We start from the raw sequence: 25,061 nt of genomic DNA, 5'->3' as shown, positions 1-25,061 counted from the left end.
ACTGTGAAAAATGATCCTGTCACTTTTTTCAATGCTCTTGTAATTTTGAATGGTCTGTAAACGAACTGTGGTATGTTAGGGACTACCTGTACCTCAATGAAGAAACAAGCCATAAAACTTTAGGAGAGAGAGAAAAGGAATCAAAGGAGCATAGAGAAATAGATCCTGGGGACAGAAGGAATGCAGCTGGGCCCTACAAGAAGAATGAGAGCCAGTTTGGTCTAGTGGTTAAGGCACCAGGCTAGAAGCCAGGAAACTCTGAGTCTTAGGCATAAAAGTTGGGTGGATAACTTTGGGCCAGTCACTTCCTCTTAGCCCAACTCACCTCACAGGATTGTTATCATTTTTTAAAAAAAATATTATTTCCTTTATTGACAGAGTACAACATGTGTACAATGAGATTGGTTGAACCTTCCTTCATGCTTCACCCCCCCAACACAACTTACAGTGAGGACAGAAGTCCCTAAGCCAATCCCAATCTTGTTTCACTATGTGACCTTGTTGCACAGTGCGCCAGCCCCACAAGGCTATCATACTACATTGACATGAAACTATTTTCAGTTCAGAAGTCTGACAGCCCACAGGTAGAAACTGTTCTTCAGCCTGTTGGTGCAGCTGGCTATGCTTCTGTATTTCCTACCAGATGGCAGGAGAGTGAAGAAGTGCTGGCTGGGGTGTGAATCCTCCCTGAGAAATTTTCCTCACTCTTCTAAGGCAGTGAGCCCTAGCGATGTCATCTAGTGGTATCAGGGAACAGCCCACAATGTTTTGTGCTGTGCTCACCACCCTCTGTAATGTCTTTCTATCCATGGCTGTCAAGCCAGCATACCACACCGTAATGCAATATGTGAGGACGCTTTCTATTGTGGACCAGTCATAGGGGAAATAGAAGAAGAAACGAGTATTGTGTGTGTTCCTCGCTTGCATTGTTTATAAAAATAATAAAGGTGGGATATAAAAAAAAAAAGTAAATAAAGATAAGAGAAGATATTTGATAGTTCACTAAGTGGAATTAAAACCTTCCTATCCATTGAAACAGACTAAAAAAAAGAAAAAGAAACCCACATTCTGCAAATAAATGGCTGACCATGAAAATGATATCAGATATTTTATTTTGGAATCTAAATTATCTGGCTAAATAATTATTCAGTCAAGGAAGCTTTAATTTTAATCTAATGGAGCTGAAAATCTGTACGTAAAAGTCTCAGACAAAAATGTGTGTACTGCAGAAATGGAAATATTTTAATGAAATCACTCTGTGAAAAATCATAAAGAAGATTGGCTCATAAAATTATGTTTTATTTATTTTACTACATGTGCGTGCTGTCCCACATTGCTGGGTAGCTTATAACAATAAAACACATCATAAAATCATCATAGACTTAAAATAATAGAAAATATTTTAGCAAGACACATATAACCACAAAAAAAACACACAACTAAAAAGGCCATGTTTGTCGTCCCTATCAGTGTGTCTTCCAAATGCCAAACAAAAGATTATCTTCACCTGAATAGGATTTTATTTATTTATTTGGTTTGGATCAAGAAGGACTCCATTCTGACTTTAGGGGAAAGAGAATTCTACAAAACCAGAACACCAATGGAAAAGCCTGGCTCTGCACTTCTGTGTTTTTCCCAGTCAGAATGGGAAAAGTCTATTTAGAGAAGATGGTCCCTTAAAAAATCAAAGATTCAGCCAATAAAGAGATTTATATGTGATAACAAGCTCTTTGAATTGTCCTGGAAAACTACTGGTGGCCTAGGCAGCTCTTACAGAATCATGTGACTTTGTTAAACTGGGACCAACCCATTAACAGATGAGATGCTGAAGTATAGACCAACTGCAGCTTTGAGTTTCAGAGACAGTCCCAATAGACAACATTATAGTAACCCAACTGTAATGTGTAATTAAGGTGGTGAGGACATTAATAATTGTCTCTGGAGCATTCTCTTCCAGAAATAGCTGCATCTGATACACCACCCTAGCAGTCAGGGAGAACTTGGAGCAGATTTTAGGGGATTCCAAATAGAATTTGTGCATCCATAGTGTGCAAGCAGAAAGGGTGTGTTGAAAGTCCTTCCCACTAAGATGTCCAGTAGAAGGACATGGAAGCAGGAATTATCTGTGGAAAAACCCCTCCTTTGAAAGAACTTGCCTCCAGAAACAAAGCAGTTATCTTCCATTACAGTTTTTCAGAAGTTTTTTAAAAACTGGTTGTTCTGGAACCAGAGAAATAGGATAGAAGATTGATATCTGAGTAATTTGTGGCATCATCTCATGTATTATTTTTATCCATTGAATTGTGTTGTTTTATTTTAACATAGTCTGTATTTTATCATCATCTCTATACCACTTAGAATATACCATTAGTTAAGTAGTGTAGCAAGTAACTATAAGCAAGTAACTATAGCCACATGCACTTAGAAAATCTTAAGTGAATAAACATGGCAATACTGTAGGAAGCTCCAGGATTAAAATAAACAGAGGAAAAACGAAGCAGTATTTTTGTTCATATCTACTACCAATTAGTACAAGATGTAGATAAAGCTTTGAAAAAGGGAATTGCAGATATTCCAGAGCAGCATTGAGTAATTCCTCCAACATATCTTGGGGGGGGGGGAATTGGATCAGTGTAGACATTCCAGGAAATTCCAAAGCTATCTTACTGACACCTTTCTCTTTCTGAGAGTAGTAGGCATGCCAGAGACTTGACTGTAAAGTACTTGACTTGATATTAAGGGAAGTTAGTTAAAGAAGTAGAAATAGAAGGAATAGCAGGGAAAGTACCCCAACCTTACAAGGTTGAAAGACTGTATTTTAAGGAATACTAAAGTTGAAGATAGTCAAAGAATAATCTTGATCTTCAAAAAAGTAATTTTAATAAATTCAGAGCAAAGGTAAGTAGGATTCCTTAATTTAAAAAAATGCTAACTGCAAAAAGTTCTTCTAGAATAGTTCCATAAATGGATGTTTAGGGTACTATGAGAACAATTCCAAAAAGGAAGGACAGCAGAAGAAGTCAGCAAAGGTACACAAAGTGTTTAAGGAATGTCAGAAAAAGTATACATAACAAACACACAAATTACTAAGTCATAACAAAAGAATATTACTGGGAGCTTGGACCATATTATTGGTGTCAGGAGAATTAAAACCTAGGATGACCTGAGATTGGCAAAAAAATCTAAGAGGGAATGACAATAGGCCTACATTGCCCAAAAATTATGTTCAGTTGAAAGATTACCCCCAAAACTATTCTTTGGTTTTAAACCTAAGAGCAGATCATGGAACTTATTGTCTAAGTTTATGGTGGGCTTCCCTTCAATGGTTGTGTTCAAGTGGAACTAGAAATTTGTTAGTGATCCATTTCAGTTTGGTACTGATTTTAAGAAGGCACCTCAAAAAGCTGCTATGAGAGTCAGGGCTATACAGTGCTTAATGTGTTCATCTAGAGCAGGAGTCACCAACCTTTTGGACCTTAGGGACCACCAAACTCATAATTTTAAATCCTGGGGACCGCTAATATGAATTTTGACTGACAGTGGCTTTTGGTGGGAGAGAGAGAAAGAGAGAGAGAGAGATCTGATCTAACCTCTCTCTCTTCCTCTCCCTCCCCACCTCTCTCTCTCACACACACACACAGAGGCAGGGGTGGAATTCAAATTTCTTAACCTGTTCTGTGGGCATAGCCTAATTTGTGGGTGTGGCTTGGTGGTCATGTGATTTGCTGGGTATGGCTTGTATGTAAATATTATAAATATTGATGTAAATATTGATTTTTTTATTAAAAAAGAGCAACTTTTACCCAAAATCAGGCAAAGCAGGCAGGCAGATTGAGTTGCTCACAGAATCACAGATTCATTCAGAGATCTGTGTTTCTGCCATCAGCTACCTGAATCTGTCACATAAAATTTGCTTGCAAGCAAACTCATCAAATTTGCTAGCAAGCAAACTCACAAAATTAACTCACAACATGCCATGTATGTAAATATTGATTTTTTTATAAAAAAAGAGCAACTTTTACCCAATATCAGGCAAAGCAGGAAGGTAGATTGAGTTGCTCATGGAATCACAGATTCACTTAGATATCTATGATTTTGCCATTGGCTACCTGCACTGAATAATAGAAGCTTCAGTCCTAAGGAAGGTTCAGCTCTGCTTAAAAGCAGAGCTGAAGATCTAAAGATTAACTAGAAAGCAAGAACTCCAATGGTTTCCTGCTTTCTAGCTAATCTAAATCTCCCTGTACAGCAAAACAGCTGATGGTTGGGGGGAAGAAAAAAGAAAAACAGCAACTTAGCAGGCAAGTTTGCCAGGTAAGGAGTGAGTGGGCGGGAAGGGTTCCCGTGGGCCATGTGGGCGGTGCAGCCTTGTGTTTCCGTGCAGCCTGGATTAATTGCTTTGGTGGGTGCTCTGGGGGTGACACTTCTCTGTGGCCCACCAAAAAATGTTCACGGACCAGCAGTAGGCTGCGGACCACCAGTTGGCAAACACTGGTCTAGAGTGAGGGAGACTCAGGCTTAAATCCAGTCCAAGACATGGAAATTCCTTGCATACCTTTGGGCCAATCTCCCTTACTCAGTGTAATCTATTCCACAGGCTTATTACAGAGAGAAAACATTCAGGGAGGGGATACCATATCTGCTATCATGAATGCTTAAAAGAAAGAAAAATTATAAATCAAGCAAATAACAAGCTTGTCAGCCTGATTCTATTTCGTTCATTTCAAGTAGTCACTCTACCAGATAATAAGTAGCATCTAAAATCAAATTAATTTCATCACACTCGTATCAGAAGCATCAAATCACTTCCCATGGTCAGTGAAAATACCATTGCCTTGGGGACCTCCAGTTGGAGGGATCCTTTCATGTCCCCAGCAGGAGCTGGCTGCAATATCTAGCATCCCGTTGATCACCAGAGTTGATTCAATTGCTCTGGCCAGCTAGACAGGTGTCCCCTTCCTCCCTCATTGCTCCATGCGCATCCCTCTTGAAGCTGTGTGTTCAGTAGAAGAGGACAACCACCGCAGATAGGAGTGTACCGATCTTTGGTCAACGGTATATGATAGCTACGCTCCCCTGCTAGAACCTCCAAATAAATCAAATTAATGAATAAGCCATATAAAATTGTCATTCTAAAAATGCTTACTTGGGAATAAGTCCCACTGAAAATTGTGGAATTTTATATTGATTTTTCACTTTATAAAAAATTCAGAAAAAAACAACAATAATTAAAAACTTGATTAAAATACAACATCTGTTTTAAAACAAGGTTTAAGCATTTGTGTGTGAGTATTTTAAAAAAAATCTAAGCATGCATTACATTTCACAGTAAAGAATGCATTGTCCTTCTAATAGTTACATTCATAGTCCTCCACTTACGACCACAATTGGAACCAGAACTTCTGTCATTAAGCAATGTGATTGTTAAGTGAGTCATATCCAACTTTATGATCTTTTTTGCTGTGATCGTTAAGGAAATTACACAGTAATTAAGCAAATCCAGCTTTTCCTGGGAAGGTCAGAAATGGTGATCATGTGACCTCAGGATGCTGCAGCCATCATAAATATGTTCCAGTGGCCAAGCACCCAAATTTTGATCACATGATTCTAGGGATGCTACAGTGGTCATAAGTGATCTGACTGGTCATAAGCTTCTTTTTTCAACACCATCATAACTTTAGTCATTAAACAGGTGGTTTTAAATCAAGGACTGCTTGTAGTGCCATATAATTATTCAAGAACCATTTTTTTCCTATGTTATTTTCAAAATTAAACTTTACCAAGCTTCAACATGACTTCATGAATACATCCAAACAGTTTTCTTGATAGTGGTTTGCCAATGTCTTGTTCTGGAATTTTTCTTGTCTAGACTGCAGTCATCCAAATGCTAATCCAGCTTAAACATTTGAGCTCAGCCAATTTCAGCTACATTCTGCCAAGTAGCTATGCCTTTCCAAATCTTTAGAAAATGGAAAGAGTTAGCTTTCTACCTTGTGACTGATAGTTATTAAAAGCATTGCAGAGCAGTTGAAGCTAAAATATCTGAAGAACAAATTAATCAGAGGTGTTCTGAGTAAACTCTATAAGGCAAAAATGATAATATAGCTTTTGTATTGTTACTGTGATGTTAGACACACGTAAGACACATAGTTTGCACCACAATGTGGTGCACATTTCATCATTCCACTCTTCCCCAAATATGGACGCCCATATATTCCTGATCTGTGAACAAGAAAAACAAACATAGCAAGCAGTACAGAAAGCCATCTGCTTGAGAGCTTCCGGTTTGCAAGGCAGCGGCAGGAATCCGCAATTGTGTGCGGTTCCTGCTGTGCTCGCTGCCGAAGTGCCTCCGATCCAGCTGGATCTGGAGGATATGGTTGCCCCATAGAGGCAACCGAAGAGAGAGGAGATCCAAGTAGGGGCTTGGGGGTATCACAAACCCCCTCCTCAGCCGGCTAAACTCCTTTTTCCCAAGGCGGTGGAGCGGTGGTCAGCAATGGCTGCCAGAAAGAAGCCTGCAGCCGGGTAAGATTGTGCAGGAGGAAGTTAGAGAAAGTGAAAGATTTTGGCTGAACCGGGACAACAAGGAACTTTTAAATACCCTGGAATCTTAATTGCTTGAATGATACATTGTTTCCTAAGAAGATTGGAAAGCGGCGGAAGAAAAGTGAAAGTGAAAGTTATTTTTTCTCACTCTCTCTCCCCATGGAAATAGCTGATGGAAATTGGAAAAACCTGCTTGGGCATAGAAGGTAATTAAATTTCAAACTTAAAGCCAAGAGGATAAAAGATTTCTGAACATTGGAATCAAAAACTAATACCTTTTTTGCTATAAGTGGGAGGGAAGAGGTAAAGAACTTATTTTAAGATTGTATTGAAGGAGACTGCAGTTTACAAGATTAGAAATAAATGACAATAAGACTTCTAAAAAATTACTTTGGGACTGTGTAATTGAACTCTACCCCAGGAAGAGAAAATATAAAAAGAAGTGTTAAATGAAACAATTTGTTCTGATTTGGATTGCTTTATGACTTTTGGATTTTTGGGAACTACTTTTTGAAGGATTAAAACATTTGGGTTGTGCCTAAAGGGGAAAAAATGGCACTATCGGTTGAAGAATTGCAAATGGAATTTCAAAAGTTAAAAGAAGAGGAACAAGAAGGCAATGGCTCTTCTGGATCTATTTTTCACTTTTTAGAAATGGCGATTTCTATCTACCAAGAAATACAACAAGAAGGCTGCGATGAAGGAGAAGAAGCCATCTTTAATGGACAGACAATCTTACTTGAAGAAGAAAAGAGAAAGGGGGGAAAGAAAATGGAGAATTCAGAATTTAAAAAAGCAACCAAGAAAGGGAAAAATAAGATGAAAAAATTGATACAATGTCAGAAAGCAACAGAAAAGAAAAATACAACAGAGAGGGAAGATTAAGAGAGTGGCGTTTGAGAGATGGTGGGGGGGGGTAAGCAGGCTAGAATTGATAAGAAAGGAAGGGAAAAAGGAAAGAGAAGTCATAAAGGTTTAAAACAAGATGTTAAAAAACAGGTTTTTTTCAGAGACAAAGGGTAAACTATAATTTAAAAAATGATTCTGCAAAAGTGCATAAGATTGTATTGTAGATATTAGTAGTTGAAATTGAGTTAGAAAACTGAAATACTATATGAGTTAATGCATTAAAGTGAACGTATAAAGTTTAACTTTTTATGGAATATTGTCTTTACTATTTTATAAACTTAATTCTCTTTTTTTATTTGTTTTATCATTCTAAAATGTGATACTTAGAATGTACTAAGCAGAATCAGCAAGGAAAGTATGTATTATTTTAAGTGTTAAATTTAGGGGAAAGATAAAAAGTTGTCATACTTCAACCAGTGATTACAGGAGAAATATTGTACCAGAAAGAAAAGAAAAATAGATAATTGAAAGGGAACGGACAAAAGATGCAAGTATAATTATTTAAACTGAGATGAAATAAATAAAATAGAATTAAGAGAGTGAATGAAGAGAGAAAATATATAGAAAATATAGAATGTTAAATAAGATATGAAATAGTATATTAAGTCAGCATGAATTTGATTTATGTCTGTACAAAAAGACCCGGGGTAAGCCGCTTTCCAAAAAGAAGTTTTATGTATTTATGTTTTGTGTTTTGTTTGTTTATCAAAATGTTAGAAGAATGTTGGAAGAGAATAATGAAATTTTAAATAAGACAGATGGATATAATGAATATATATAATTTAGGGCAAAAGAAATATAATTGAATAGAAGGAAAGGGAGAAATAAAGAGAAGTTGGGAAAAGATATGAAGTTGAACTGATAAGATGAATATACATATTAAACTGTGCTGGTATGGAAATGTGATAATTTGGAATTATCTTGTCTTTCAATAAGATGTTTTATTTGGTGTTTTTTTTTTTTAGAAAAGATGTTCTATGTTATTATATTCTACGTTTTGTTTGTCTGTGTATCTTTTTTTAAAATTAATAAAATTTGTTTTTTAAAAAAGAAAGAAAGCCATCTGCTTATGTATTAATGTCTGTCTGGCAATGCTCATATTGCCTTACTGCATTGGATAGTGTTACTGTTAATAATACATCCTGACTTATGTTTCTAGTTCTTCTGCATGAACAACTGTAGACAATTAGATAAGTATCCAGAGTCTTTCTTTAGGAGGAACATATTACAGAAAATCAATGAATAAATCACCTTTATTCATCACATAGATTTGATAAACTGTCCTTGAAGCATAGAATTTAATGATCTAGAAATTTCTCTCTCTCTCCCTCCCGCCCTCCTTCCCTCTGTTGTTTTGATGCTTACCTAAGTCTTTCTGAGCTTAACACACTAGTGATAGTATCTCTCCCCATGCTATATGCAGAAATAGTTGCACTAAAACTAGACAGGATACAGGACTCTGAAGAGTCTGATGAATTTTCAGCCTTTAATTTTGCAGTTTATTATGTTTAGTTTAGTTTAGTTTCATTGCACCTTGTACAACAAAATCAAACTTCATCTTCAGTGCACATCATGACCGTGGCCATGAAAATAAATACAATCAAACATTGAACCGGAAACCCCCAACACCGCACCAATACTACACTATACAGCAGAATTCAAAAGAGCTACTGCCCTGGCATAGAAGCTGTTTTTCAGCCTATTTGTCCTTGTTTTTATTATTCTGTACCATCTGCCAGATGGTAATAGTTCAAAAAAAGGGTTCCCAGGATGAGATAGTTCTTTGAGAAGGCAGTGGGAGCTATAAAACTCTTCCAAAGAGGGGAGAGGGCAACCAATGATCTTCTGGGCAATGATATTAACCCTCTGGAGTGCTTTCCTATCTGCCCCTGTGAAATTGGCAAACCATACAGAGGTGCAGTAAGTTAAAATACTCTATGGTGCAGCGGTAGAAGGTCACCAGCAGTTTTTCATTCAGTTGTTATTTCTGAGAAGCCTCAGGTAGTATAATCTCTGCTGGGCCCTTTTGACCAGGGCTGCAATGTGGGGCACCCCAGGTCAGGTCCTCTTTTAGGGTAACACCCAGAAACTTAAAACTGGCCACTTGCTCCACTCGGTCTCTATTGATAAGCAAGGGCTGGATGTCTGATCTGTTCCTTCTATAGTCCACTATAAGCTCCTTGGTCTTATTGGTGTTGAGGACCAAATTATTGTCTCCACACCACGAAAGCAACTGGTTCACCTCATCTCGATAGGCAGACTCAATCCCCCCCGGGAGATGAATCTCACTACTGTTAACACAAATTATATATATACTTTAAAAATAAGCTTTCAAAGCAATATTTTGAGTAATGTAATATGAGCATTATATATTCAGTTAGCCTGTCACAGTAAAACTAAAAAAAAATGGTCCTACAACTTTTGTTTGCTTTGTAGCATCTGTTTTGTGGGAAGGGAGGACTGACAATAATCATAACAATTAGCGATAGCATGCAGTTTGTGGAATTTAATCCAAAGTCATTAGATTCCCTCTAGCCAGTGCTGATTAGCTATCATAATACCTTTCTTGCTGCAGAACAGATAAGTTGCTCTCATTTACATATGCAAAACAAATTGGGAATAATTCTCATTTGGAGGTATATCACTAGAAAATTGTTCTGTTACTTTTTCATCTCCTAGCAGAGACTACCCTCTGTTGGAATGAAAAGGAAAATAAAGTCTACCATATTATTCAATTGATCTAAGCTTAAAAATGTGACAGCTACTATAGATATTAAACATTTTACAATTATAACCTTACTTTGTTGTTTTCATTTATTTCAGCCATATAGCAATAAATGCCACCTCTGATTTACCCCTGCCTTCCTTCTAAGTTAAGAAATGTTCCTATTTTTGTTAACTTATTTTTCAGAGCAATAATCTTTTTATTTGCAAACAATGATGCTGAAAAAAATACTTGCCTTTGTTATTCCAGGATCCTTCTGTAAATAAATACATTTCAGTTAAGCCTTAGTAAAGGCATAAGAGGGCTAGTGTTATTAATATATAATCTGTATCTGTAATGGTCAATTTTTATGTACATAATCTCCCTAAATTTTATAAAATTGCAATCGCACACATTTTTGGTTCTTAGTAGTAGAAAGCTGTTCTGGACAAAGACATTACTATCACAAACAAAATAACTGCATACATTAAAAGCAACGTTTGCTCTATTTTCATCTCTCTTCTAGTTTTAACGTGTAAAATTTAAATAGAGTCTCAGAAGGGTGTTTGTATTTTATTTTGATTATTAAAATGGAAGACTTTTTTTAGAAGTGTTTTCTGCCCTTTCCTTATAGTTACCGCTGTTTGGCACTTTTGTACTGGAGAATGTTTCGGCTCAAAAGAGACCATGCTGTAAAATATTCAAAAGCTCTAATTGAATATTTCAAGGTACGTTCCTGCTCTCACCAAGCCCAGGTCATGCACTAGTCCCTCTCTTTCAATTCAGGCTACATGTCATTAGTTGTGTTTGGAGAAGATTAAAAACAGGAATGCTATGCTGCCATCTTGAGTCTTGGAGAAAGGCAGGATGTAAATATAAGATAAACAAATTGCTATGTATTATTTTACTGTTACATTTTCTTTCATTTTTCTGTTTTATCATTTATATGGTATTGTAACTAAAAATTGCACTGAGTACTAAATATTTATGTATAAATATTTATAGGTGCTTATTTCAATTTTTTTGTATTTTTTTTCCTGTCTCCAGAATTCATCTAAAGTTGCCCAGGCACCATCTACCTGGAATAGTAGTGCAAAGTAAGTTTACTATTTTCCTCATATGCTCCTTGTGTTCCAGATCAAAACATTTCAGATGGATGCACTTTGCTGGGGAAGCTAATACTAAGCAATCATTCAGCCATTAATGCTCACAGTATTCCATCTGTGGGCACTTTGGGATAATGTTTCATTGTTGCTGTTAATCTTTGTTTATGGTAACTCCTTGACAATAAAAAAAGGCACTTTGCAGCTTATTTTGCTAAAAAAAAGTTAAAGGTAACTTGAATGAAATATGAAGATTACTTCATACATTTCTAAGCAAGAAACCTGAGTCTGCCACCGAAGGCTTCCTCAATTGAAGCCCTCCAATTGTGGTAGGGCTCCCATCATCCCCAGGCAATTCTTAATTAGACAGGCCAAAAAGTATAAAGGGCATGATCCAATTTTGAAAATATCTACCATACTCATATTTTATATATGTAATAAATTAAATGTGCAATTTTAATTTACCATTTGTCTAAAAATGCACGCAAGCAAAATAAAATGTTAAAAGACTAATATTTGCAACCTAAAAGCTGCTTTTCTGGTAGTCTCGATTCGTTTGTCATGCTTTATATCCTGAAACAACATTAACTACATGTTGAAAAGTACAGGGGAAGAGCCAAATTTATTTCAAAGCAGGACATAGGCTAAATATGTGTAAAATCCTAAACTGGATGAGTTCTTCAAATAATTTATTTTTACTTATATTGTGCATAGTAGTAATATTGTTGAATCGACTGTTCCAGGTGTACAGGAACTCCTTCTCCCATATCACCCAGTTTATCTCCGCTAAGCTCAGTTGGGAGCACCGGAGCTCCTTCCCCTTCCTCCATCATCAGCATTCCTCAGCGAATACACCAGATGGCAGCTAACCATGTTAGTATCACTAACAGCATCTTACACAGTTATGACTACTGGGAGATGGCTGACAATCTTGCCAAGGAAAACCAAGGTGTGTGATAAGAAACAGTGGGTTGAAACGCTAAAATGTCATATTGACCAGAATTTAAGTCTAGAGCTCTGAATCCCATATTTGCTGATAAAGCGGGTTTGAGTCCCCACCTAATTCTGATATGGCTTCTTACCTTGGATGTTTCTCCCAAAGCTTCAGAGCTAAACACTAATATTGCAATATAAGCAAGAAAGGAATCCCTTTAAAGCACAAGTCTTAAATATTCCCAGGACTACAGCAGAAGTGGGCAGTCCCTGAGTTACATTTTGGTTTCCAAGCACAAACATTGCCTGGCATATATCTCAGACAGAACTAACAGAACTAATTAACAGGGTTGAAAGAGACCGTGTAGGCCTTCTAGCCCAACCCCCACCTCTAAGCAGGAGTCCCTACACTATTTCCGACAAATGGCAGTCCAGCCTCTTCTTGAAAGCATCCAGTGATGAAGCTCCCACAACCAATCTGTTCCATTGGTTGATTGCTGTCACTGTCAGAAATTTTCTCCTTATTTTAAGTTGAATCTCTCCTTGATCAGTTTTCATCCATTATTCCTTGTCTGGCCTTCAGGTGCTTTGGAAAATAGCTTGACCCCTTCGTCTCTGTGACAGCCCCTCAGATGTTGGAACACTGCTATCATGTGTCCCTTGGTCTTTCTCTTCACTAGACTAGCCATACCGAGTACCTGCAACCGTTCACTGTATGTTTTAGTCTCCAGTCCCCTAATCATTTTGGTTGCTCTTCTCTGCACTTTTTCTAGAGTCTCAACATCTTTTTTACAGTGTGGTGACCAAAACTGGATGCAGTATTCTAGGTGTGGTCTTACTAAAGCTTTATAGAGTGATATTATTACCTCACTTGATCTTGATTGCATCCCTCTGTTAATGAAATTTAGGATTGCATTGGCTTTTTTGGCTGTGTTTTTTTTAAAGTGAGAGAATATTTGTGGTCCTTCTCCCATATGCTTCCAGAAGCCTAAACAAGTCCTAAGGTGCTGCATTGTCCGACCTTGAGAAAGAAAGTCTAGCATTTGCACTGGCCAGCCTCTTAGGTCACATCCTTTCTGCACTTTTAATACTTGCTGGAGCTGGGAATGCTGGTGTATAGAAGCAAAACCTAGAAGGGACATTGATGGACATGAAGGAGGAACCAAAATGAGAGGGCAGAAAAATGTTCCCCATTGTTGGTTTATAATTAAGCAAAATTATGACAATAGCTTTTCTATTTCTTAGTAAAAGTGTTCAGTGTGTGCTTGATTAAACCTTTGAATATCAGTTAATCTTTGTTTAGAGTACTTTCATAAAATATTATCTGCTCGGGATTTCCAAATCAATTAAATACCTGTTGCACAGCAAGGATTAATGAGTCTAATTTATTTTATTATTTTCTTTCCTAGATTTCTTTAATGATTTGGATGCACTGATGGGAGCTATCACATTGCACAGCTCTATGGAGCATCTGGTTCAGTATACACAGCAAGGCCTTGACTGGATAAGGTGTAGTGCTCAGTTATCCCCATGATAGTTCTCCTCGCCTGGACACTAAACTCTCAATATGGATAATTCAGTTATTCTAGACACTGTGCTACAGAAATACTCAACTGCAGCATTGCTTCAAACACAATGTGAATATTTTGTTAACATTGGACAATATTGTTTCAGAAAGCAAAAATAGGTCTGGGTATATTATGCAACTTTGTCTTTTCCGGACCATTGTTTTTTTAATTCTCTCCAATTATCACTTCCTTAGCAAGAAACTTAAGCATAGCTACATTAGAAAAACTCTCCCACACACAAGATACACATTCCTCCAATATTTAGAAAGCCAAAGCTTAATTTTATGGATTGATTTATTCAAATTAAATGTAGTATCTGTTGCTAGTAATCTCTTAGAACAATTTTTCTCAGTATTTATGGATCTCTATATCTCTATGATCTCTATAGATCTTATTTATAAAGAGAGGCCTACTGAATGATTAAGGACAGCTTCAGTGACAAATTAAGAGTAAAATAAAGGATTGTGTATTCTACATTTCAAAAGGAACTTGTGGCCATTAACTTTGCCAGGCAATATTTGGATGCCAGTTTGCTTGCAAACTGATCGCCTTCTTTCTATCATCTTATTAAGTAGTAGCCTTGAAATTGGGAGCATTAGCAGTTTTGGAGTTCTGGTATTCAATATGCATTTTTTTTACAGATTTGTTGGACATATGATATCAGAAAAATGCAACATAGAAATTATAAATATGTCTGTTACTTGCAACTCTGAAACAATCATCCTTGTGAGTGAAACAGTATGTAGAGCATCGATCCCTCAGATTAAAATTCTGTGGCACCATTGGGAGCCTGGTCAAACTACAAGTTGCCCCCTCTCCATCCTTGTGAGTTCCTCACGATGGACCCAAATGCACAGAGAAAGGTCTATGACCTTTTGTGCTCTTAAACAGCAGCAATGTTCACTATCTGTCCTTCAAATCTTGTTTTTTTTTTAATAAAGCCAGGTTTACACTTTTGCAAATAGTTTATTAAGCAAAAACATATTTTTAAAGAGTAGAGAAGGATGAATTGATTACATACATCAGAACTTTATTAAAGTGTTAATTTTTATGTAGAACAGCATTTCAAAGCCAACTGTAGCTGATTCCACCCAGTCCCAAAGCAAAGGAGCATTTTAATATAAAGTTTAAAATAATAACTTACTTGTAATATTTTTTCCGCATCAAGAAGGGCTCCATTAGACTGGTTTAACTGAGGCAGCTGATGGATCCACTTGGTTTCCAGAAAGTGCTGGGAGAATTCTCTGAATCTTTGGTGGATAGGTCATTCAAGGCTTTGGTTCTTTCTTGGAATGAGGGTATTTCATTGGCCTTAGATAAGGATTGCACTTGAAAGCCACTTGGTACACACTGATTTTGGTGAGCTCCGTGGTTTTCTGAGTTGCTCTGAAAAATGAAGCATTAAAAGAGACACCTAGAGCCCCACTGGAGAAAGACAAAGAATATGTCCAATCAAACACTTTTACAAGCCTATATTAGATCTTAGGTCATGCAATAAGGATGGCAAAGTGTAATTATTTTTCTTCACTTACTGCATTTGCAGAATGTACTTTAGCACTCCCTTGTAGAATGATTATAGAATTTTCTATTAAGGCATCCTGCATATTTCTGGGACTATCCTTCTCCTTTTGTTTTGTAGTAAGTAATCAGTAAAATTTTACAAAGTTAGCTCACTCGTATGTCGTAGCTGTACCGTTTTATCACCTTGTCATAGGTACAACTTCTGTATGGCTGTGCTAGTCCAGTAGAATGGCATTCCTACTATGGTTTGAATGGCTTAGAACCCTATTGGGCTTCTGTAATCTCTGAGAATTCAGCTTTTCAGAATTCACTGGTAGTCTTTCCTGATTGATTAATCCTGTAGAATTGGTTATTTTCTCTGACATATGATCAAGCAGCATTATGATCTGTTTTGTTTCTTCTACTGCTGTTTTATGGGTATTTCAACCTTAGTATTATAAAAACATCTTGAGGGGATCAAAAGTACATATTTCAGGATCCTCTGTTAAAAGAGGCTCATAGTAGATTCCTATGCTGAGTTCCTAAAATACTAAATTCTGGAATAATTGAGTAAATTAAGTGCTGATTATTGAAAACTATAGAAAAAATTGCATTCATTTATATAACTAATTAAATATTATATATCTTAGATTCTAGAAAAGTTATATCAAAAAAGGCTAAACTCAAGACTATAATTAGGCAAATAAAATAAGGTTTTAAAATTATAGAAAATTACTGCCCATTATTGGCCCCTTCTTGATTTAAGAAGAAACAGAAGGGAAGATGTAGATCTGCAAACAGAAAAAAATAATTTATAGAGCTACTTCCTCAATATAACCATCAATATCAAGGATTGAAAAGGACTTGGTCCAAAGTAATTGGCACACTGCGATACCAAAATATCTTGGACAGCACATAGAAAACTTGCACATTGACAGAATTTCCCTCTATCAATTGCACAAGGCTACTCTGCTTGGACCTACACTGATAGTATGCTGATAAATTATAGCGTTCTATATTCTTGGGATGAACTCAATGTGTATAAAGGCTAACACTAGCTAAAGAATTAGCAGTTATGATATCACATTACTATTCATATAGTAATCAGATAACACCTGCCTATCCCAGGTCCTTGGGAAGAACTTGATAGGTGGATAAAAATGCCAAATTCAGTCTAAGCATGTGCCGACTATGCAATCATTTTTGTGGTAATTTAGCATGTACAAGAAACCAACAATATAATAACTCATATAAGTAATGCCTAAGTAAAGCTGGTGAGCAATAATGTTCAGAAGGCCTTTCTAAAGAGTTTGATCTTTAAAAAGATTCCAGAAGATTATCACAGAAGAGATTAAGCTAATTTTTGAGGGAGACTGTTCCTTGTGCCATGATAGAGGAGCAATACTTTCTGGCCTCAGTCTCCATCACCTCAAGGAATTAAGGTATTATAAGTAAAGAATCCTAGGACAGCCTTCTCAGACAAATCAAATTGAACTGGCTTAGTTTATTTAATAGTATGGTCATAGACCAAACACACAAAAAATTTTAAAAGAAAAAAACACAGATATTGAAAGCCTATTTGTGCCTCAACTAAGTACAACTGAAGGAACAATTAAGTCCAGAACTGTCTAATTGTCATTATGATAGTACAAAACGTAGCTACATTTCCGGAGACTCCCAGTTGGGTTGTTTAGTAAGTAATGCACAATTGCCATATGAAAATAGATAGTTTGTAATGAGAAAGGAGGTAAGCACTACCTCCAGAGTTATAGACAGAGCAGTTCAGAAATATGTGCACTACTGTTTCAATTGCAGAGTCTGAGTAGATACACAAATGCTATTATTGAATGGATTCTGCTGAAGCCAGCACTGAGGCAAAACATCCAGACTTATCAGTGTGAACACCCTCATGTGAGCCAAGACGAGTAAATTATATTTGTAGTCTGCTGCAAAGCATCCATTATCTCAACAACTTTGATAAGATTCCTGTTATAACTTTATATTGTTACCCTATGGTTCTTAGTCCATTTTTAGCACACTCTTTCTTTTAATTAGAAACCAGTTATGGTTCTTTTGGTGCCAGCATGGTTATGGAAAACAGAAGAAGCAACAGAGTGTCAGTTTTCTTCTAAGGCTTTGCCCAACTCTGTTCACATCCAAGCAACTTAAGTACAATCCTTCCGTATGGCATTACAGTGGCATGTTTTATTGTTTACATTGAACAACGTAAAAAACTAAAAAATGGTGTACAGTAATTTATGCTGTAAACTATATGTGTGTGTATGTACATTGAAATCATTTTCCTCCTAATCCGCAAAGGTGCTCCAGAAAGTAACAGCAATATTTCTTGTATGACGTGGACCACTCTTTTGCTTTATTTTCCAAGTTTCCTTAAAGTTGGGGAGATAATTTTAGTTAGTTGAAATATACCTATATCTATATATGCGTATATGTGTATATGTAATGTGTGTGTGTGTGTGTGTGTATGTATATGTATACATATACATATACATATATATACATATATATATATATATATATATATATATATATATATATATATATATATATATATATATATATATAAGGTTAGTGTGTTGGTCTTTTCCCTTGTAAGATTAAGACTATCTTGACGATAGTTTGGCGAGCCCACTCGCCATCCTCAGGCTGGTGCTTTCGGCTCGTGCCAGTGCAAGCAGTGCAAGCATGAAGCTGAAAGTACCAGCCTGAGGATGGCGAGTGGGACCTCGCTGAAATGTCGCCAAGATACTCTTAATCTTACACGGGAAAAGACCTGAACACACCTAGACCCACATACCTGTACCCGTGAAAATCTACAAACAATATATATATATATATACACATGTACACACGCATATATGTATATATGTATATACAGCATTTTAATTATTTTATAAATAATTAATTTTTAAATAATTAATTACTTATACCTAAATTAGAGTAGCAATGTCAATATTCATCCAAAGACTACATTGTCAATTATGAAAGATGATCATGCTAATTCGCTGATGTCAAAAAGTCAAAAGTCACAAAGTCAAAAATGTATTCAAACAAGCCAATAGGTTTGTGTTAATCACAGTATATTTTTTATTGTTTAGAAAGTTTTGTGAATTCAGTTCTGTTGATTAGTTTATGGCTCCGTGTGCTGTATAAACCAGGAAGTGGGTTTGTTTAATGACCAGCTTAAGTGTATTGTGTGATCATAGCTGATAAGTCTACAGCAATTTTCCCAAGCAATATAACAAAGACTGCAATAATATCTGCACCACTATCAGCGAATGCTTCTTTACTGATCTGAATCAAACCAGATGTTTTATCTTAATGGGTCATCTGACATATTACTTGTACTGGTATTTCCTTTGAACTACATTGGTATGGAAAGGTTCTAGTTTCTTGAAGTTCTGCCTGAGTCAGAGCAAATAGTTTATACACAGATATTGGAACTCAGTGTTCCCAGCAAACTGGATGACAATTATATAATGTTCACATCATTTCAGTATTTTTCTGCTTTCTGTATCAAACTGGCTTCATTGCTGAACTGTTATAAGCAATGCATTGGATCTTATTTTATAAGAATAATGTGAGAAATATGTTTAAATTCTGTTCCATGGCTAAATTTTTATGTACATTGTAGTGATGAAATTATTGACAAATTGTTTTGATGCTTGTAACTTTTGGTCTTTCCACCATTCATTCAAAATTCATGTAGCACAGTTGCTGGAATGGTGAAAAATATCCTACTGTAATGTAACAGTATGGGCCTTAAGGATTTGTGTGTGTGTATGTTTTTTTTTTTAAGAAAAAGCACTTTTATATTTAAAAGTTAATATTAATTCATCAATAAGATTACTTTTTTAATGTGAAAATAAACCATTAATTCAATACATGTGACAATATTGTTTCCTCTGGGTTTTTTGTTTTGTTTTGTTTTTTGAAAGCATCCTTTGACATTCAGCACATAGGCTTGTTTCACTTTCATGACACACCTGAGCTGTTTTTTTTTCCTGGCTCGCATCTGAGTGAATGAATCTACAAAGGAACCAAGTCTTTGAGACAAAATGGCGCCTCAATGCTTCAGCCAACAAATTCGGAGGGGTGCTTCAGTCACTTCACACAACATCTTGCAGATTAGTTCAGAAAAACTCTATCAAAAATGGTTTTGAACTTTATCAGTTACCTGGGAGCGGGACTCTTGGAGATTTTAGTCACAGATTGAAAGTTACTGTATGAATCCCAGATTTGCTTTGAAAAAGAAGCTATAACTTTAAGGTACTAGTTTGTCAAGCCAACACATCTGCAGAAGTCAAAAAAGTCAAACTAAGGTAAAAAAAAATCCTACATTCAAAGCATCTCTCTCACGCACACATTAAAAAGAGTTGATGCAACCATGCAGGGTTTTTTTTCCTGCTAATTAGAACTTTATTACTCCCTGCTCCCTGCCTTGGATGCATATGTATCCTATCTAACGAAGGAGAGCCACTGCAAGGCTATTCATGTTCCAGAATTATCAGGAATGCTATGTTGTTTTCTGGCAACGAGCTCCAGAACAAGCATGCAGTGTAACTTTCATTTAATGCTCATTCTGTACGATGTTAAAAGTGACTGGTCAACAATGGTTAAAGTCAAGAGAGTTCCAAATACAGACCTAGTGTCAATGTTTTTCCCATTCCTTTGCAGATATTACTCCCCAAATATTTCATGGATGCTCTCCAGAAAATGCTTTCTAATCCAATATCAAATAAAGGGACAGAGTTCAATGAAAGAACCTTGGCTGGGCCTCCTGAAGATCCCAGCTTAATTTCCTATCTTCCCCATCTCAGGTAGAACAGAGCAAAACTCTATTCTGAAACTTTCAAGGGCATCTGCCAAGGATTTTAGGTGATGTTGAGGTAGATGGGCTGTAGGCTACCATGGCAATGTCTTATCATCCTGTTCTATAATGTGGGACTCTTTGCTTAAATTTATGCAAAAGGAAAAATCACATAGAAGAAAAATAGACAATGTTACTGTTTTTAATAGCCGTGTATCAAATTTTAATTGGCTAGTCTTTTTTACTTCCTTCTCTCCATTATGAGTAGAAGGCATCATTTTAGCAATTTTATATAGCAATTTTAGACCCCATGAATCTTTGACTTGATACAATATTAAATATTTCCAAGTTTCGTGTTATTCTGTCTTAAGCTTTCATTTTTGTAATAGCAATAGTAGTAGGGTTTACATAACTGTCTTGAAATATTTAACAGGCTTTACATTAATGTGCTTTTGTGCAGTATTTGACACAGCAGAATTATCTTCACATCAGCTACATGATCAACAGAGTTCATGGAATATGTGAGTGAAAGACTTATTTAATGCCATACCCATTACACAGCTAATATGCATTGACTTCCTTTCTTTTTCTGAGAACTGGGTGGACATGCAAATGGCTGTGTTCTACATTTGTATTTAGGCATGATGTGTGTTCCTTTAGCTTAGCATGTTGCCTACCCTGGCCGTTATTTATTTACAAATTATGTTAATGGTTAAGGTTAGAGTGTGAGGTGTAAACTGTGTAATTGTTAGCTTAGTCCACAGAGAATAGTGTCTGGAAGGGGCAGGAGGTTGCAAGCAGCGAGAGACAAGAATTTTATAAGACCCTACTATGTGGAATGTCGCAGGGGTTGGTACTCTCTCCTCCCCTATTTAACATCTACATGAGATCACTAATAAATTCATCCATCACCATGAAGTGTAGTATCATCAATATGTCGATGATACCCAATTGTATATCTCTAGTCTTGGTGAATTAAGCAAGAGTTAAGTCTTATTCAGTATCTGGTGCTTTAAGGGCCTGAAACCAACAGGCTTCAACTGAATCCTGACACGATCAAGTAATTCTGGATGTTGAGACTGTCCAGTTCTAGGATTATATCTGTTTTGGTGCTAGATGGGATTGCGTGCAATCTGGTGGTCTTCCTGGATGCAAGACTCCTGCTTGAAGAACAGGTGGCAGTCCTGGCTAGGAGGCCTTTGCACAAGTTTGTATTTTGTGCCAGTTGTGCCCATTTCTAGAATGAGGGGGCTCTTGTTACTCACTGTCCCTCATACCCTGGCTACAGAGGTGGGATTCTACCAGTTCGCACCTATTCGCTAGAACCGGTTGTTAACATTCTAAGCAGTTCAGAGAACCGGTTGTTAGAAGAAATTAATGGCCTAATCCTGTAAGGAAGGCAGGAAGGAAACATTCTGGTGTTGCTTACAGAAACTGCCTCTCTGTTAACCCTTATTACATTCTTGGCAGGACTAGACTTCCTGTCTCTGGAACTTCTCTGGAGGTTTTTTTTCCTTCTTTGCTGGTACTTTGCTTGTGTGGAGTGACCAATCAAAATTACAATGGCACTGAAAAAAGTGACTTATGACCATTTTTCACACTTATGACTGTTGCAGCATCCCCACAGTCATGAGAGGCCAGGCGAGGAGATGCGTGCCTCAATGTGAGTGAAGTTGAGTTGGCCACGCCCAGCCAGTCACATGATGACCGAGCCATGTCCACCCAGTCACATGACCACCAAGCCACACCCACCACCTTAGCCATGCCCACAGAACTGGTTAAATTTTTTGAATTGCACTCCTGCCTGACTACCTTCAGATTGGACTACTGTAATGCATTTTTGTCAGAATATATTCATGAACTGGAATAGAGCATGGTAACAAGGTCAGCCAATGAATAGGTATAGCAACTAAGTCAGCCAATGAGGACTGTTTTGGAAACTGAAACTAGAAGTAGCTTAGGCATGGCGGCTATGTTAAGATCTGTAGCTCTGAAGCTGTTAAGCTTTGAATCTGTCTATTGAAAATGGAACTGCTTCTCTCCTCTGCTGTGTATAATGCTTGCCTGTTGAACTAAAGTGAAACTGATGTCTGTTTCTGAGCTGCTGAAGTTGCTGCTGAAGCTCTGAACTTGTAACATGTTTGCTGCTGTTTGAGTTTGCTCAATGTTGGAGAAATCTATAACTGGTTTGTAAAATCTACTTATGTTTATAAAGACGTTAAATGAAGCATCACCCATCTGTGTTTATTTTTCTGGCGCTGAATTAATGCTGCAAAACTCTGAACAATTGTAGGTGAGGCTACGCTTGAAAAAGTATCTGGAAATTTTAGCTGGAGCAAAATGAAACTGTGTGAGCTGTTTGCAAGGACCATTGGTTACCAGTTTGTTTCTGATCCAATTCACGGTGTTGGTGTTCACCTTTGAAGCCTTTCATGACATAGAACTGGATTATCTGCCTCTCTTTGATTTCATCTTCCCATCCCATTAGGTTTAGCAGAGAGGCATGTTATGGGTACCATTGGCTGGAGAGCTATGTCAGGCCATAAACAACAGGCCTTTTCTGCTGTGGCACATGCACTGTGGAATTGTGTCCTCCACCCCCACCACACCCCCCAGGGGTAGAATAAAGACAGCCTCATATCTTCTGAGCTTCCGCTGGCCCCTTTAGACCTGGTTACGCCTGCAGGCCTGAGGCCCCTAGGGAATGGGTGAACATGTGAGGTTGCTCCCTTATTATTAACATCACTTCACCTTCTTCTTTGTTGTTGCTGTTTTTATAGATGGTCTTAATGTTTTCAATTAATTAATAATGTTAATGGCTTTTAGGTATTTATTCGCTGTTCAGCTTTGTTGTATGCCGCCCAGTCACTTGTTTGGTGAGATGGTTGATCACATAAATTGGACAAATAAATAGAATATTTAAATACAAATATATTAAATATAAATATAGTTTATACTTATATTTTAATCTCCAAATGTACCCACATCTATGGAGTAGACAGTGACTAGAAAAGACCTGCAAGAAATGTTATTTATAAAGGAATACTATATAGCAGTAAATGGAAGCAATCTAAGATGCAACAGGCTAGGCTATGTTCCTGCAATGCAGCACTGTCTTATATGAAAGAAGAGCTGATTGACTTTAGCATTATAAAGCTGGAGTAATGTGATATTTTCCCCATTATATTCAGTTGTCCTAGTGGAATTATCTGGTTTCAGTAAGCTTATGTTGCCTTACATTGTCTCCCAGATGCTGTTCCTTAGTTCAAACTTCTGAAAGCTGTGGCTGCTATTGCTGTTGTTAAGCTCATTTTCAGAGATCCCAAAAATTTATGAGTTCATAAATCACAGAAAGAAAGTATTTTCACCGTGGATGGCTCTTAGTGGCACCAGTACTATCAATCAAAAAGCATGCTGCACAATTTCTGCTTTCCTTTTGCCAACAGATTTTTTTTAAATTATGGGAGGCATGGAAATTAGAAGTAGAATAGCAGCAGAGAAAGAAAAATTACAGAACAATAGGTGAAAGCAATGCTATCTGGACCACACCCAGGCTTTATGTATTGTACAAATGAAGTGTTGCGGTAACACAATAAAAGCCCTAACTAACAGCAGCCTAAATCACATTTCTGCTGCAGCATTTTCAGCATCTTCAAAGAGATTAACAGAGATTTAGATAAGACTTTGTTTCTCATCTAGGATTTAGATTTGCAGAGAATGTTTATACCAATACGAAGGACAGGATTTTACCTTGCCTCTTCCCATTTTAATTAAATATTATTTTTAAAAATGTGTCAAATGAGATACTGGTGACAGGGAGCACTCTACTTATTAATAAAATTGAAGCTTTGCAACACAAGAGCTTAGAATGCTACAGTAGTTCTCTTAAAATAGCCAAACCTGTTCAAATCTGGAGGAATACCTGGATGTTATACAATAGGTCCTATAACTGTCATATCTCTATAAGGAGCATCTCAAGTCAAAAAAGTTTCAAAACTCTTACCATGTTTCCCCGAAAATAGAACCGGTCTTATATATTTTTTTTCCATCAAAAAAGGCACCAGGTCTTATTTTCGGAAGATATCTTCCACTGACTTCACCTCACTGCAGTGGCTCCTACAGCCCCACCCAGCAGGATCCTGCTGCCGGCCCACTTCTACACACTTGCTGCCGCTTGGGCACGTCACCCCTGGCCTCATTTTATCATCAGAGGCCTTCAGGAAGTGCCTCTGTAGCCCAGAAACAAGGTTTGAATTGATGCACGCATCACCCACAGCCTCCATTTTGCCATCAGAGGCCTTCAGGAAAGGCCTCTGCAGCCAATAACAGAGCTCCAGATTGAGATGTGCAAGGCCTGGCTGCAACTGTCCAAAGGTAAGTAGTAGGTAGTAAGTACATAGTAGGCAGCAGCACCTCCCATCCCCACCCTAGCTTAATTTTTACCCATGTGCCTCACCCCACCCCATGCACCACACAGTGGGCGGGGTCTTAACCTGGGCTTATTTTGGGGTATGGCTTATATTGGGCACACGCGTACAAATCAAACTAGGACTTATTTTCAGGGTAGGTCTTATTTTCGAGGAAACCCATTACTTGGAATCAGTCCACTCTGTGACCATATGCGCCTTCACCTTGACGCAGATCAGATGAGGCCTCCAGAGTTGTTGCCAGAGGATAATATTTAAAGACACAAATGTTTTCTTCATGCAGCCCTGTATATATTTTTAAAATACATAAGAAGTAACCACATCTATTCTATTACATTAAATTCTGTCCAGCCCCACTTAAATAGCCATTCAAAGTGCAAGTGTGATCCTTGACTCACAAAACATCCTGCCTTAATTCATCCATTAAATTGTCTTGTAGAGATCAAAACATCATGTAAGATCCTTTTTGTATCTTGACAATCTAATCTTATTCATTTCAGCATAGCGCACTGGAGTACACTTGTTTTACATACCAAT

The 25,061-nt window shown here is 37.1% G+C and overlaps 1 protein-coding gene across 7 annotated transcripts in view; it reads left to right on the top strand.

Annotated features, from left to right (window-relative positions):
* Positions 1-17,778, top strand: part of AFF3 (ALF transcription elongation factor 3) — a 229,157-nt gene extending 211,379 nt beyond the window's left edge. For all 7 annotated transcript variants that reach the window (XM_087938471.1, XM_087938474.1, XM_087938473.1 and 4 more), the window contains 4 exons: positions 10,797-10,890; positions 11,210-11,259; positions 12,009-12,214; positions 13,608-17,778. In XM_087938471.1, coding sequence (XP_087794597.1) covers positions 10,797-10,890; positions 11,210-11,259; positions 12,009-12,214; positions 13,608-13,732 — 475 coding nt within the window. In that variant the 3' untranslated portion in view covers positions 13,733-17,778. The remainder of the gene's footprint in view (positions 1-10,796; positions 10,891-11,209; positions 11,260-12,008; positions 12,215-13,607) is intronic.
* The last annotated feature ends 7,283 nt before the right edge of the window (positions 17,779-25,061 follow it).

The sequence above is a fragment of the Pseudonaja textilis genome, chromosome 8, assembly GCF_049901715.1.
Source record: "Pseudonaja textilis isolate UNSWEBS1 chromosome 8, rPseTex1.2, whole genome shotgun sequence".
NCBI classification, from domain to species: domain Eukaryota; kingdom Metazoa; phylum Chordata; class Lepidosauria; order Squamata; family Elapidae; genus Pseudonaja; species Pseudonaja textilis.
The sequence above is the reverse complement of the archived record's forward strand: the minus strand, read 5'-3'. Positions and strand labels throughout refer to the sequence as shown.